This window comes from Euprymna scolopes, chromosome 19, assembly GCF_053919585.1.
Source record: "Euprymna scolopes isolate OS-2025 chromosome 19, ASM5391958v1, whole genome shotgun sequence".
NCBI classification, from domain to species: Eukaryota; Metazoa; Mollusca; class Cephalopoda; order Sepiida; family Sepiolidae; genus Euprymna; species Euprymna scolopes.
In genome coordinates this window covers 29736069-29753940 of record NC_136500.1, presented here as the reverse complement: position 1 = coordinate 29753940, position 17872 = coordinate 29736069, and the positions used below count along the sequence as shown (strand labels likewise).

Below are 17872 nucleotides of genomic sequence, written 5' to 3'. Positions count from 1 at the left end.
GTTCTTTCATCCATCTCACATTTTTTAAGCTGGACCTCAAACAATCCTTGAATCTCATTTTAGGCATTTGCACAAGACGTCTTCCCTCGGCGAGTTCGCCATAAAAGAGTTGTTTGGGAAGTCGAGTGTCTGACATCCTCGCAACATGTCCACTCCATCTCAGTCTATGCTTTATAATGTGAGCTTCAATGCTTAGACATTGGGTTCGTTCAAGAACCTCAACATCACTGACATAGATTTGCTAACCATACCTTAGATTTGCCGTAGGCAGATCTGATGAAACCGCTCGAGACCTCTGAAATGCTTCCTGTAAGTTGTCCAAGTTCCCCAGAGAAGAGCAGAGATAACACATGCGGCATAAACCTTAATCTTTGTTGGTAGCGAGATTCAATGACAGCTCCACAAACGCTTGTCAAACTTTCCAAAGGCATCACTTGCCCTGCTGATCCGTAACAATACCTCATAATTCAGGGCACCGGACATACTTGGCACACAGATATAAACTGATAGTATGGCACACAGATATAAACTCATAGTATGGCATGCCTGGTGCAGGCTGATATATTAAGACTGGTTTCAGATTGATATTCAGACCCAATGCGCTGCAGGCTACCGCAAAGGCGTCCACAACATGCTACATATCAGCTACCGTATTAGCCAGCAGATTACAGTCATCCGCATAGAGCAAGTAACAGATCGTGTTAGTGAGTACTTTTGTACTTGCATTGAAGTGCCTAATGTTGAACAAACCCCCAGTCGTTCCATAGCGAATATAGACACCACCAGAGACCTCCCCCGAATGCCATCCGAAAGACCATGGTGATATATAACGCAAAGAGTGTGGGTGCTGAAATGTCTCCCTGCTTAACACGATTTTCTACTGAAATAGGATAAGTCAGTTTTCCCCAACGTTGATTACAGCCTTCATATCATCGTGGAAGAGTTTAAGATGGTTACAAACTTGTCAAGTCAGCCAAGCTTTTTCAGAATCTCCCACAAATCATCACTAATGACTGTATCAAAGACCTTGGTTAAATCGATGAACACCTGATACATATCCTTCCGCTGTTCTATACATTTCCTCATGAAGTTGCCTAGCTGTAAAAATCATATCCAGTCCTTCAGGCAAAACATCGTCAGCAATATGCTCAAGCATTCTGTCTACTATGATCCTACAGAGTACCTTACTGATTACTGACAGCAAAGAGATGGCCCGATAGTTTCCACATTCATCTCTGGCACACTTCCCCTTATACAGCACCACCATCAATGCATCCTACCAATCCTGCGGAACACACTCATCCCGCCAAGCAAGCTGCAACAAGTCCGCTAAGCGTTGCATCATCTTGGTCCCAGAACATTTAAAGATCTCTGCATGCAAACGATTCAGGTCAGGAGACTTTCCATTATTCAGCTTATGGACAGCTTCTTCAACCTCCTTGAGAAAGGGAACCTCTGCTAAGATATCCTTGACCGGATTGCTAGGAATAGACCTAAGAAACTTCTGATCAACGTGAGAAGGCCTGTTTAGGAGGTCATCCAAATGCTCCCTCTATCTATGAAGAATGTCCTTCGGGTCTCGAAGAAGATCCTTACCGTCCCTCGAGCGCAGAGGAGTGATAGATAATCTGGATGGTCCGTAAACCACACGCAGTAGGCTGTATAAGACCATGGTGTTGTTAGAATCCGAGGCAAGCTGTATTTCCTCAGCTTTTTGCCTCCACCATTCATCCTGCATGTTTCGCAACCTCCTCTCAACCTCACGTATGATTCCCTTAAAATTATCCCCCAATCGATCTTGCTCACCATCCGTCAAACCGCCCTCGAGATAAGCATTCAACGCCGGGGCCTTGAATCAAGCAGCGCCTGAATTTCAGTATCATTCTCATTGAACCAATCCTGATGTTTACGTTCACAATAACCTTATACTCTCTCACATACCTCATAGACAGACTCCTTAAAAGTTGGCTAATGTTTTCACAGTCAATCTCTTCCATCTAGTTTCTCACTCTCAATATTGTCCCTTAGACGGTCAACATTAAGTCGCTTTGGGATAGCCACACCAGGTCCCCTAAACTTGGGCTTCAGAACACACTTAACCTTTGCCGGCACCAACCGATGGCCGCTACAGCACTCTGCACAACGCATGACAGGGACACTGCAGATATCCCTCATCTCACGTGAGACACCTGCCGGGGCAGGCTCTAGAAGTTCCAGTTCCCTTATTGCCATTTACGTTTATAACTATGTTTGCCAACTTCATTCAATGTTTTGCCATTTTAGGCTACAGCTAACCTTTTTGCTATCGAGATACACACGGATGGTATAAAGTGTATCTACTTCATATCAAGCAATGACTGTGCTTGAGGCTTTTTATAGTGATGAAAGACTTTGCACCGAGACAATCCCACTGTCTAAACAACTGCAACATTGAGCCAAAAAGAAGAGCAAGTCAACATCATTGGATGCAGTAGTCGCTGCAGGTTTTATATCAGAGTTTTCTTTCTCTTGGAGAGGTTACCTTCACCACGGCTTACGGGAGCTCTCTCCACTCACCATGCCATTTGATTCATGATTGGAACTTAGGTTGCTGGGCACCAAAACAAATTCCATACGCCGGTGAGTCATATATGCCGCAGCTTACAGGGCTTAAGCTCCTCTAGAATATTCTGTGTTTGAGTAATATAAACCTTAGCCTTTTGTTAATTAACCTTGGCCAAGCCCACAAGGCAATGAAGGTCAAGTTATATGGTGCAGGACACTCGTCGTTCATCAGAGCCAGTCTGCGTGGCAGTGGTCACAACGTGACCTGGGGTTGATTGTCTGGGAGAAGAACAGTACGACGCTAAGAAATATGTGCCCTTGTATCACACGTCCACACCAGACCTTTACCACACACACACACACACACACACACACACACACACACACACACACACATATATATATATATCCATACATTATACACTTTTATATAAAGTGTATAATATTTGAACTTTTATATATTTAGAGCTAGAATTAGCTGAGTAATTTCGTAGTGACCGCAGAGGTCAATCTTTTAAACTTTGACCCCTATTTTAACCATTTCACATTTATTATGGTGGATTCAAATTAAATTATTAAGTTTATTAAGTTAGATCCATCTAAAAACAACCTATATCTAAAATTATAAGTGTTTAGACCTTAAATTGACAGAGAGGTTTTGTAGCGTTCTCAAATGACAAATTTGTTGAAGTTTGACCCCTTAACAACCAAATTTCCGGCCGAAAACAGATCAAAAATATTTTCCCAACACTCAATACATTTTATGCCAAATCTCGAGTCTGTAGATCGAAAATTGACAAATATTTGGTATGATAATGTACACAGACAGACAGATACACCCACACACAGACATTTTCAGTTATATATATATCGGGACTTATGTACCGTTCATAACTAGCTCTACTTGTGAATAAACTTTATGTAAGATTTCAAACTTTTAGACCAAAATTTGTCTGAGTAATTTCATAGAGACCGCAAAGGTCAATTACTTTTAACTTTGCACCCAAGTTTGACCAATTAACATTTCTTTTGGGGTTCAAATCAAATTATAAAGTTTGATTCATGTCCAAGTAATCTACATTTAAAATTTAAAATTTTCAGACCAAAAATTGGCGAAGGATTTTGGTAGTTTTCAAAGGTCAAATCGTTGAACTTTGACCCCTTAACAGTCAAATTTCTTGCTGAAAACCGATTAGAAAGACTTTCCGAAAACTTATTACACCGTATGTTAAATCTCGAGTCTCTAGACCGAAAATTGAGTTATTTGGTAGGGAAATTTACACGCAGATATAGACATACATTTTCACTTTTATAGATATATAGACTAGCAGTTCTGCCCGGCTTTGCTCTGGCCATATGTTCATAATTTTATGTGCATATGTATATATTAAAAATGTGAATATGTACGGTAATACCTTTCTATATAATAGGCTTTCTTAACTACGATAGGAAAAAAAGCTGGTAGAGGCCGCAGAAGTCAAATTTATTTTGAATTTTGACTCAAATTTTGACCCCTTAACATTTATTGTTTTAGGTTCAAATTAAATTAAAATGTTTGACTCATGTCCAAGTAACCTACATCTAAAATTTCAAGTGTTTAGGTAGAAACGGCAGAGGTCAAAATTTTTTTAACTTTGACCCCAAATTTAACCCCTTAACATTTATTGTTTTGGGCTCAAATCATATTATAAAGGTTGATCAATGTTCAAGTAAACTATATCTAAAATTTCAACTGTTTAGACTTACAATTGGCGGTAGAATTCTCAAAGGTCGACTCGTTGACGATTGACCCCTTAACAGACAAATTTCTGTCCGAAAACCGTTTTAAAAGTTTTCCCTAAATTTCAATAGTCCTTTGTCAAATCTCGAGTCTGTAGACCAAAGATTGACAGAGATATTTGGTACACACACAGGCAGACACACAGACATTTTCACTTATATATATATATATATATATATATATGATCTGATATATTTATATATATATATATATATATATATATATATATATATATATATATAGAGAGAGAGAGAGAGAGAGAGAGATAACAGCAACAATTGATTTCTAAATATTTCTCATATGTTATATCTCCACTCTCTCGGAAATAGCGTACGATTATGAATATCTCCATTATAAAATAAGCCTTATACACTGTGAAATTTACTTTATGTATGAACACAAAAAAGAGGAGGCATAACAGAGAGAAAATATTTGGAATCAAGTCTTCTCTTGCTGTTATTTCAGATCATTTGAAACCAGAGCAGCAAGTTTTATCTTCACTATACCAAAGCCCGTGGTTTTGTAGATATATAAGATATTTTGTAAATTATCGGTCAAATCAGGAAAACAAATGATTATGATTGAAGTAATTGTAAAATTGCAGTCTCTTTCCACCCACGAATAATAATTTAAAAGTACCACTAATATAGGATTTTGAGGCTACTAAAAATAACTATACTAGTAAAAATTCCAGGATCTGCGTAGTTATCTAAAAATTCCAGGATCTGCGAAGATATCAAGAAATTATAAAGTGGGGAAGAAATTTGCTATATTAATTTAACGTAAAATGAACATCCACTTCACAGCCACGATGTCCACTTAATAACCAAGGTGCCCATAAAGTGGGTGCTCATTTTACGTTAAAATATTATAGAAAATTCGTCCCTCATATCTGTAAACCGTAATGTGCGACTTTAAAGGCAAATGTCACATAGCGCACTGCACAATTCAGGTCATTAGCTTTCCAACGAGCCTATATCTATTAAATTCTGATCAGTAGCTGCCGAGATTGCGAACTTATAAAATTGCCCCCAAAAGTGATATATCTATATAGAAATATATCTATACTCGTGGCTAAATTGAATATTGAAACATTGGCATGAAAATTTGCAGGCCTTATGAAGAATATAATACAATTCTATGTTTAAAATTTTATGATAAAAAGAACGTACATTTTAATTACAATATAAAAAGAACATATATTTTCAAACAAATAACATATGCCCAAATTACTATACATTTATATATAGTGTGCTAGCAAGCCCGCAATAGTTTTGCAGATTTGGGATGAATTTTGCTTGGGCATTTTTATTTGATGATCTCCCTTGTGGCCTTGCCAGTCTACTAATGTATATATAACTACTTCATTTACTCAAATAAATTTAATATACGAAAGTATAAATATATGCATAAACTTTAAGTATTTACTTCAAAAGTGCTCAATACCTAGGTAGAGCTGGTTAGTAAGTTATAAAATATATATGGCGATTAAGCTACATTGAATATTCCGCGTTTCATCCACTCTATGACTCTTCAGGCTTAGGCGCATAAGCCTGAAGAGTCCTAGAGTGGATGAAACGCAGAATATTCAGTGTAGCTTAATCGCCATATATATTTTATAACTATATATATATATATATATATATATATATATATATATATATATATATATATATATATATATATATATATAAAGCATTTTCTGTGTGGGTTTTTTATTTACACGGTGGTCAGCACTTATCAAGGCCCGAAAGCCACTCAGGGATAATGGTTATTGCAAGTACAGTACGTTAGTGCGGAGATTTAATGAAGTGTTTATTAAGGGGGCGGTTCATTAGGAATTTGTTAATTGAGGTGGGAAGCAGGCTGAAGTCTAGTATGAAGCAGGCGCACGGAACAGAGTTCCACAGGCGTGCAGTTCTAAGAAAGAAGCTTTGTTCATGGAATCTCCGTTTTGATTAAGGCACAGATAAAGAGTGTGGGAAATTTTTCACAGTGGATTCAGCTAGACGGGTGTTTTTCGTGAAAGATTGGCAAGGATAGGCTCGCAATGTCTCTTCTGTGGGAGAGAAGTTGCAGGGTTGAGAAAAGGGCATCCCTCCCAACTAAGCAACGAAGTCTATTTTGTACTCTGTCAAGGCAAGATAGGCTGTTTTTAGCAGCTCCTGCCCAGATATTGCAACAGTATTCCATCCTTGGACGTACTTGGCTTTTATATAGATAGAGAATCGCATAAGTAGTGAGATATCTTCTGGAGCGGTTGAAGGATCCCATCTTTCCAGCGACCTTGGCAACAGACTTGATGTACGTGTTCCATTTCAGATCAGGAGTAAAGGACAAACCAAGAAGCTTGTCAAAAGAGCCATCCATTTTAATTGATGCCAGATGGGGATCAGAGTGTTGATGATGTAAAGATAGGAGTTTGGTTTTAGATGCATTAAAGGTAACCAGCCATCTCTTCTCCCACTGAACCACGCGCTCGAGATCAGAGGAGAGAGAATCAGAGAGAACTTTGTCATTTACAGCATTTGATGTGTTGCCGTTGATGGTCGTGTCATCAGCATAGATGTCAACGAATGATTTAAGTATGTGTTTAGGAAGGTCATTGATGTAGATCAGGAAGAGAGTTGGGCACAGGATTGACCCTTGAGGGACTCCAGCATTAATATTGCAGGCCTCTGATTTTAGTCCATCGACCACTACTTTTATGAGCCTGAGAGAAATGATTTAATGATTGAGAAAAAATTTCCAGTTATACCATAGCTGGAGATCTTGTGAAGTAGGCCCTTATTCCATACCTTGTCGAAGGCCTTTGATATGTCAAGAGCAATTTCCCTAGAAAGGAAGCCTTTGTCAAGAGATTCACTAATCCTGTGGGATATAACCGTCAGCACATTTGCGGTAGATCTTGCAGAACGGAAACCATATTGTGTGTCACTAAGAAGGTTATTCCTGCTGAGGTGGTTGACTATTTCTCTATTTAATATCGATTCCAGCAACTTACTCATAACACACAGGAGACTTATTGGTCTGTACTGAGAGGGAGATGACTTATCACCTGAATTCTTAAATACAGGCAATACTGATGAGGTTTTCCAGGGAGTCGAAAGCACTTCTCTTTAAGGCAACGCTTAAACAGTTTCGTAAGTATGGGAGCAAGTTTTGGTTGAAGCTTTTTTAACACTATAATTGGGATGCCGTCAGGGCCAGTTGCTTTACTGGAATCAAGGTTCTTGATTAGCTTGGCGACCTCATGCACAGGTATTTGTATGTTACCTAGCGTGTTCTGTGTTATTGGAGGAAATATGGGGAGTTGATGGCCTTCGTCGCATGAGGAAGAATTAGCTGCAAATTTCTTGGCAAATAGTTTGGCCTTGAGTGAAGCTTACGAGATGACCTCTGGTCCGTTGATAATGGTTGGGATAGAACGCACACTTCTGTTCATGATCCTATTTGTTATTTACCAAAACTGGTGGGAACGAAGCCGCTGATCAGCTACTTTGGATTTAACAGACTGAGCATATAGCTCTCTTGTATTTTTTATTACTCTTTTACAGTGGTTGCTGGCGTCCCTGAAAGCAGCTTTAGTCACAATGCATCTATTACGTTAGTAGTTATGGAAAAAAGTGATTTCTGTATGCGATAGCAGCAGCACATTCTGGGGAGAACCATGGCTGGCTGTTAGGTTTTTGTTGGAATTTTTAGATGGTATGAATCGGTCTATGCCTACAATTAACCATTCGGTCAGATCTGATACTATAGAGGACACCTCCTTTTTAAACATTGAATGCAGAGTTAAATCAGATATGAATGTACGAAAGCTATCCCAGTCAGTCATAGAGTATCGGTATACATTACGGTGGAGGGGTACCTCTGGGAACTTATTACACTTCATTTTTATCTTAACTGATACGACAGAGTGGTCGGAGGATCCTAGAGGAGATAGAACGGAACATGAACAAAGCTCAGGGGAAGTTGAGAGAAAAAGGTCTAGGAGACTTGCATATTGACCAGTAGTATCGGGCACACGGGTGGGTTCGCGAACAATCTTTGTGAGGTCATAAGCAATAGCAAAATCATAACAAAACCTCCCCTCATCGTCTGTCTGATTTGAATGGGTCATGGGTCACAGTTGTAGATGTTGAAGTCACCACAGATGTGGATGTTAGCCGAGGGATGTGCAGACAGGGTGTGGTCTAATTTCTCAGATATACTCTTAAAGATAGTAACTCTGCTGTTATGGGGCCGATAGAATGCAAATATAAATGCACTGGTGTAAGCAAGTGCAACCCGGAATCACATATAGGATAAATTAGGATCTTCTCTAGAGATATTCCTGCCACACTGGAAGTCATCTTTAATGTAGCGAGTCCGTTGTCCGTTAATTATACACTCCAAAACGACTGAGCCAATTTATTTAAAACTTCACATAAATGTACTGTACGTGTATGCAAGCCCTCCTAGATAGGTTTTTATCGGTGTACTTTCGAAAAGTATGATAAGTATTGAAAATCGATAGACGAATACATATCGTTAAAGAAGGAAAAGTTCGATTTTAAATAAAGTTTACAGTTTTATATAGTCTAATACCCTAATTGAATTCAGAAGGCTTCAGCGTATAAAATGCAGTAAATTCATTCATGAGAGCACAATCTAAATAATTGTTTCTTTTTGAAACATGAATTTTGAATTTTAATTAAAGACATTGTATGAAAATAATTTTACAGCTAACAGTAAGTTCTCCACAATGACATGTATACTAAAATATTGTCGACAATTCCACTGCTAGTAGGTATGAGAAACTTCCTCTCGACATGTCAATCAACCGATTTAATTAACAAATGTGCGATTTCACTCATTATGGTGACAATAAAAGTATTAGAAGTGTGGAACGTCCGTTGATCCTCATTTAATTACGAATGACGGAATATATATATATACTATTTATATTTATATATATATTTATATATATACGATATATATATTTATATATATATTTATATATATACTATATATATATTTATATATACTATATATATATATTTATATATACTATATATATATATTTATATGTATACTATATATATATATATATATATATACTATATATATATATATATATATATATATATATATATATATATATATATATATATATATATATATATATCTGTGTGTGTTTGCGCGCACGCGCGGAACTGTCTTTACAAAACACTTCTCTTAATTTTAATTCACGGACTTGCAGTCAGGTGGGGGAGGTACTCCTATCTTTCTTCTCTTCCGTTCTTTTTTCTTATTTTTCATTTTCTTTTTCAATAATCTTTAGATAATGAATATTAAAAATATTTACACGGAAATTCAAAAGAATTTCCCCCTCCTTTCATAAAGAAAAACTATGAAAAAAATACCTCGTGATTTAAAATTAAGTCTCACCGGCAACCTCATGCTTTTGAAAATTTACGTTACTAAGTACTTAAAATTGGTTAATGGGTCTAATTAAAACTTTAGTCATATATAATTTAGAAATAATATCCCTCTAGCATTTTCCTTGATAATTTTATTGATTTTATATTTTGTTTCTAAATTTACTTTCAAGTTAATTAAAAACCTAGCAGTTTAGAGTTAACTCCCTTTGCTCCTTTGCCACGCATGGTGACTTATACCACGGCCACCGATATAACTGAAAAATGCCTGCAGGCATGTAGGTAAGATTTGTCGAACTGTTACTGTCGATACTATATGACGGCATTTTAAAAAGAGCATTAAAACATGTTAAAAAAGAAAAGAAAGGACACAATTCGATAAATAATTAAACTGAACTAGGGATATTATCTTTGTAAAATTACGTAATTTTAAAACAGTACATAATCTAATACTGATAAAACCGAATTATGAATTTAGGGAACAAACAATTAAAGAAACAAAACAAACAATGCTCGGCCTTCAGAACAAGACCAGAGTGCAGTAGTATATGTTCTGATGATACAATTCACCTGTTCTGTTTTCTACCGGTGGAGAAGAAATCCTTTATGACTGAGATAATTTTTATTTTTGTTCTATCCACAAGATTATATGTTTAAACATTTTAAATAACTATTACTTTTAATATAGAAATTATATTTAAAGTTTTGGTTTTCTGTTATTCTATGTCCATTTTTCCCCCATGTTTTTCATCAAAATGTGTAGCATATTTTCATCAGTTACCTGGTTAGGAATCTTATACTCTGTTATAGTCTTCATTTTCATATCAGTGCAGAATAAATGAATACGAAAATGAAATTCACATAATGCAATCATATTATAATGTGAACATTGGTTAACAACTAAGAAAATATAGTAACCATCTATGGGTGATGGTGAATTTGGGAGGGGGCATCATTATTATTTCACTCACTAGGATTTGTTTCACTGGCATTCATCAGTAATCACTCACTGGCAGTAACCTGTGGTATTCGCTGGAGACCGCGTTATAAGTCTCCGCAGATTTCCAATGTTCTCCACCTCTTGACCACTCATGCAGATGATTGCACGTTATCGCGATATTCGTTTGCCATTGATTTCTCGTTGGCATCGGCCATTGGTGTTACCTTAGCTTTTATTGACAAAATGCCTTCCCAAGGTACCAGATTTAAACTGCGCACTTCCAGTGGAGGTCTGGTTTGTACTCCCCCACCTCGGACTTTCAATCCTCCCTGATCCTTCACAACTAATTTGTGTAGCGCCAGTCGATGTCATCTACAGTTTATTATTACTATTTTTTGGCATTCACGGGGAACGTAGACCTTCCGTAAACTGGTTTTAATTTAATAGCTGCTCTGTGAGGTTTTCTTTCCCTTTATTTGTATATATATATATATATATATATATATATATATATATATATATATATATATTATACACTGTTTTTGTAATCGAGCATATATATATATATATATATATATATATATATATATATAAATATATATATATATATATTTCTCCAATTAAATTTGACTCGTATATTTATTTCGTGCTTATTTTTATTTTATTTCCATTTATTTTTATTATATTATATTTTGCACACGAATATTTTTATTTTGTGTTACATTTATTTTTTCATACCCATTCAAATAATGATTTTGGCCCTTTTTGGCCCAAATAGTACCTTCAAAATTTTTTCGTGATTAAATAAACCAATGGAAATCTTTTGCGTGTGAGCTTTGTTAGGGAGCAACCATTAAATTAAAATCCGTTTACTTATTCCCCGTACTTTTTATTATTATTGACGTTATAATAATAATAATAATAATAATAATAATAATAATAATAATAATAATAACAATAACAATAACAACAACAACAATAATAATAATAATAATGATAATAATAATAATAATAATAATGTGTGCTTGTGCAGTATACGCACCGTGCTATATTTTAGACAGAAGTTTCAAGTTAAATAAAATTTTCATGGTGTATTTTTTTTCATGAAATTATTAGGTCAAAGTGCAGAATAGTTAGAAAAACCCCTCCTGGGAAGGATTGCTTTCTAAATAACATTATTATTTCAGCACGGTGTGTACCACATTTATTTATAAACAAAACAAACAATATGTTCACTAAAATATAATGTACTATGTATTTTTAGTTTTTATCAAAACTTTAATTAAACCTGATTAGCTAATTAATTTTTAAGATGAATTTGAGTCCGTATGTCTCTGGAGAGAATTTCCTATTTCATTTCACATTTCAGTCATGTAGATTATTTACAGATAAATGTTATAAAACAAACAAAAAAATTAAGTTCTAAATATATTTGAAAGGAATAAATTACGCCCGGTGCTAAAATATTGAATTCATCGATTGTTTTAGTTTAAAACAAAATTGTTGTGAACAATGCTTCTAACTTTAAAATATTTGGACATCCTCAATGAAAAGTTTCATTTATTATTAAAAGAATGGAATGAAAAATATTTTCATATACATTTTTTTTGTTTCACAGTGTAAAAAGTAAATAAAATAGAAATATTCGATTTCCTCCGATGAATATAAAAATTAAAAAAAAAATCCACTTACTGTTATATTTTGTTAGATTAAAATGATTCCAATGTGCAATTATTATAATTATCCAAATGGAGAATTGTTTTTCTCTTTAGGAGAATAAAAAACATAATTATAACAGCTACAAATACAATGGAACGAAAAATATATTTAATGGCCATGTGGTTGAACACCAGAAGCTTTAGGCCCCTTCGTGCCTTTACGTACATGTTTCTCTGGTAATGACGACACTGTCATCTTCATAGGCCTGCTCTCTCGGTAGCCGTGCTTATACACCTGACTACGGCAGGTTACATCGGCGAAAACGATGTGCAGATAACACGCAGTATGAGAACAAGTGTCCGATTAATATAAATAATACAAACAATCATCACTCATCAAAACTCTAATGTGCATACATATTTAAATAAGACTTATCAGTGTAAGTATGAAGAACTGAACCACCGGTCACAGGATTCGGAGTCTGCATGAAAGGCAAGCTTAACTTTTATTAAATGTCCTAATCCAACATCTTTGTAACCCCTAATATATATATATATATATATATATATATATATATATATATATATATATATATATATATATATATATATGTGTGTGTGTGTGTGTGTGTGTGTGTGTGCATGCCTCTGTATCTTCTTATGTGTGTGTGTGTGTGTGTGTGTGTGTGTGCGTGTCTATTTTGTATGTTTGTGTGTGCGTATTTTATATCCATGCCGAAACTCTTACCGTGTCGAATAAAGTTCTCATCTCGTCGGGGATCGTATTCGATGACGTTACTCGTGCTGCCGCTCTTGATCTCAACCCGGCGTGTGTAGTTGGTGTCCGTATCACACCACCATTCACCGCAGCATTGCCCGGCCACGGTGACGAGCCGCGGATTCTTGCAGTGCTTCTTTGAGGGCTTCTTCTCCTCCTGCGGGCACAGCGATACGCAGCCGAAATTGCCGTTCTGACAGGTGCACATATGACTGCAATCGGGCTGAACCTGTTCGCCGTCGCGATACAATCGCTTCTTCACAACGCGTTTTCCATTACGGTAAAAGGAGCTGTGCACCTCGCAGGGCTTTGGGTCTCGGGCTGAAACAAAAGAAGTAGATACGGTAGCGATAAAAACTGACACAGGTCCAGAGTTCGAAAACAAAATGAAACATTGAAAAGAACCAATCGTTTTTACTATAGACATCAAACTGAAAAGTGGCCAATGAGGCTGTCTCCTTTTTATTTTCGTGATAGCTCAAAAATCGAAACTAAAACACAATCATGCTAGAAGTACAGTCAATAAATAACACGATCATATTTAATTGGTGGATTACTACTAGTATTTAGTTTTCAGTTTTTTAGCGAGTCCTGGGAGTTTAAAGCTGATAGCCTGATGTTCGCCATATTTGTTGTTTTCACCTAAATGCTCAGTACTATATATATTTGAACACTCAAATACTCTTTAAAATTAGTTAAATCACTAGAATAACCATCCAGGTAGATAGAAGAGAAGCTTATGTCGCCTATAGTAAAATTTATTTGTTATATATTTATCTCTTGACAACTGTTTCGGTTTGTTGTCTATAGTAAATAGTTCCTTTACAAAAACTTTTTTTTTATTTCGAGAATGCGAAGAAATTATAAAAAGAATGCAAAACACATTATTGCAGCAGTCGTATAGTAGTAGTAGTAGTAGTAGTAGTAGTAGTAGCAATAGTGGTTCTTGTTTTTGTTTTTGTTGAAGTAGCACAATAACTGGTAGTAAACACAAAGATGAAAATATAAAAGAGAAAAACGACGGAAAAAAAGAAAGAAAAAGAAAATGAAAAAGAAGTAAAAGTATAGAAGCAAAGGAATAAAAGGAAAACGAAAAAGAAGATAAAAGAAAAACAATTTTGTGTTTGTATTAAACGAAGGATATACAGAAAATTAAAAAGAATTTTCTATTTAGGACATAAGTAAAGGCATTTTTTTAACACTGCTTATTTATTTATTGGTATGGGTTTCTATCAGGCTAATATTGCTTAATATAGAACGTTAAAAACATACTTGGCATGTAAATTAACGGAAATAGGTGTATGTAATAAAGACGCAGTAACAATCACCTTTAACATTTTATGCGTAACCGATGATCAACCACATTTATTGAATCTCGAAATTAGCGCAGTGCAAATAAGACAAACCATTTCATCTGATTAAATATAAGTTTTTTTTTTTTTTCTGAGGGAAGAAATGTTATATTTTTGAAATAGAGAAATACCGTAATTATAAGGCTTTGAAAAAATGCGTATCGTGTAATAAATAATTAAATGAAAATAAATAAGAGCTTGTAAAATCAGAAGTGTGTATGGACACGTATGCGTATTTTTGGTAATGATGGAAGACAGTTTAGTCAAGTTAAAGTCACCCTAAAACAGAAATTATATTTTGTATCTGAGTCATTCCTGTTTTTGTTTTTAATTAAGTTTTATCTTTCTCCCCTCACAGTTTTGTTTTGATCTCATGTGTAAGTAACTCTTCTCTCTATGTTTTTGTTATCGCTGTTTCAGTTTTTTTTTTTTCTGTTTTTCGATTCTAATCATTATATAGTGTAAACTATATTTTCCCCCGTGATCGAATCAGTGTTCCGGTAGTTCTTCTTGTTGAGTTCCGTGAAATTGCTTCCGGGGCATAGATAGAATAGATGCAAAGCCTTTTGAAACAGTTGCATAAGTCTTCGACGATTAAGCTAACGCTATTGCGCAACTTTATTCGTGGTTGCCATTTTTGGTTCGGATAAAATTCTGTCAACAGTTAACATGATTGACATTAACTTTTAGTTACAAGAAAGTCAACAATTATTAAGGCCTGAATCTCACTCGAGGATATACTTAATGACTCTAAGATGATCATTGAGACAACTGTGTAGTCATTGGAAGTAGTGGGAATTGGCTAGAATTTGATTATTTAAGAAGACGGCAAACAAAAGGTTATTTACATTGGACTTGAAAACGATTAGGCAACTGTAAGCATATCTGCAGCTCATAGATACACATGCAGGCAATAAATGAACGAAGCTTAGTTCATGGCATTTGCGTTAAGATTTAAGAGATTGGGGAAATTTTTGTACAGTAATTGTAGCTAGACAACTGCAGTTGTGAATGTTTTTCAGGGTAACCCGATATTTCCTTCCGGGCCACATATAATGTTGCAAAGCTGTTCTGCTCGAGAGAATTCATGTGTTGTGACGATAGAAAATAATGATAAGAATGATTCGAACTACAGGTTCAGCTAGGACAATATATATTGTACAAGAAAGTGCATACACAAAAAAGGTGGTCTGTATTTTCCGACTGTTATACAGTGTGTAGTTTCGCCTTTTGTCGCGATAATTTGTCACATGATTATTATACTGGGTATTTATATAATGACTAGCATGGATACCCAGTGTTGTCAGGGTCGACATGAAGTTCGGTTTGGCCACAGCTGCTATACTAAGAATATTGACCAGTTTTTAATTATTATATGTCCACTCCGTCGTTACCCCATCAGAAATTTCAAAAATAAAAGAATGAATGAAAACACGAAAATGTACCCCCACACCGAAAAGAGCAGAAGTACGTGACAAACTTTCCACCAGATACTTCGGCAGAAGAAATATGAAGAGAAGCTATTCTCCTGATATTGAGCACCTTTTCATGACTATATTCCAGTGTAAGCGAATTTTTTATGCTCCCTCAGTCTAGAAAGATTAGTTATTACGGTTTGTTGCAGCGAAAACAAACTGTAAATAATTCGGTTTAAAAAATCCCAAAATAGAATTTGTGTTAACCGAAGTACACGGTTTTATGTTATAAAAATGAGGAGTTATGACTTATTGTGTTATTAAAAGAAAAAAAACATAGCAGTTACGATGTCAAAAAAATGTAAAAAAAAAAAAAACTGGTAAAAAAACGTAAATTAATTTTTTGTTTCAATAAAGAATCGTAGTTGAATTGGATTGTTTGTTTATTATAAAATAAAAATCCACTGGATCAAAACGTTAATTGCGAAATCACGGAAATTATTTTATTTGAACTGATTAAAAAAAATGCTTGCGAGATTGTATGAATTATTTTTAGTTTGATTTTCCGCCGAAAAAGAAAGCAAAAACAAAAAAAAGAATGGGAAATAACTCAAAACTCAAATAACTCAAACTGTTGTATAAAAAAAATCGATGTTGGTAAAAATAAATAAAATTAACTATGTTATCAATATAAATCAAATTTAAATAATAAAATTAAATAGAACACTTTAAACAATTCTCTCACTATAAACAATAACTGACACCCCGCTATTTAATAAATCGATTTTCCTTAATGTAATATGCAAGTGACGTCATCTCTCAATCGTCTATTTTACACGAATCATACTATATATAGAACTGAATGAAGCATTAAAGTAATGCACCTTTTGTATATATTAATCAAATTGTGAACACACAAACAAATAGACAGGAATACGAAGTTATATATATATATATATATATATATATATATATATATATATATATATGTATATATATATTGATTAGAAGCGTCCATTACAGGTGAATGGATAACTCCCTTTAACACCCTCTTCCAGGCCATTACCCCGCAATGGGTAATAGTGCCTATTCCATTTTGAATCGATAGTTAAAGGATCTGGGAACTTCATTTAATATGTTTAATAAGCGAAATGGTACGCTTGAACTTACGCAGATTTTTATTTTTCTGCGTTTATGTGAACCTTAGTTCGAATTATTGGCCATGACGTACCTCAGTTAAGCTTATTGACATAATTCTTTTTTTTTTTGAAGACATGTCTATGATATCTAGGAAGGTTTGTCTGTTCAGTTATTCAGTGAGCGAAACGTGCGTGCATAAAAGCTATGTTCTGTAATACAAAACTCCACGTGTCACGTTCCTATATAGCAGTAGTAAGAGATAAGTTCCGTATCTTTCAGATATCTGTAGAATCAATTAATTGAGCTATCTTAAGACATATTTTTGCTGAAATCTTGCCACTTGTAGTAGAAAGGTTTCTGACATATAGACACATAAAGAGTGGCACGGGGAGATGTTGTTGCTGAGCAGATTTGTCGAGGATATATACGTCGAGGGTGTATAAGTGCAACAGATTCATCAGAGCTTACTTCATTAATATATTTGTAAACCAGGCAAAAGTGGCTACATTGTGGGGATAGGACAGGAGCTGAAGCTTAGTTGACAAGGTGTGACCTATTAGATTAAAGACTCTTTTTGGACTCTATCACAAAGGGAAAAAGTGGTGGTAGACAATGTAATAAGTCCCCAGACGTACCCCTCCACCGCACTGCATACCGATACTCTATGGCTGACTGGGATTCCAGTAAAGTAAGTGGCCCTGATGGTATCCCAATTATAGTGTTGAAAAGGCTTCAACCAAAACTCGCTCCCATACTTACGAAACCATTTAAGCGCTTCCTTAAGGAGAAGGGCTTTCTGACTCCCTGGAAGACCTCATCAGTTTGCCCTGTATTTAAGAATT

General features: G+C 35.2%; 1 protein-coding gene across 1 annotated transcript in view; it reads right to left on the bottom strand.

Moving 5' to 3' along the window:
• The window catches only part of LOC145303491 (CCN family member 1-like), a 384636-nt gene that overhangs the window by 210827 nt on the left and 155937 nt on the right, over positions 1–17872 (bottom strand). Inside the window, exon 2 of the mRNA XM_080144917.1 lies at positions 13094–13444. Coding sequence (XP_080001043.1) covers positions 13094–13444 — 351 coding nt within the window. The remainder of the gene's footprint in view (positions 1–13093; positions 13445–17872) is intronic.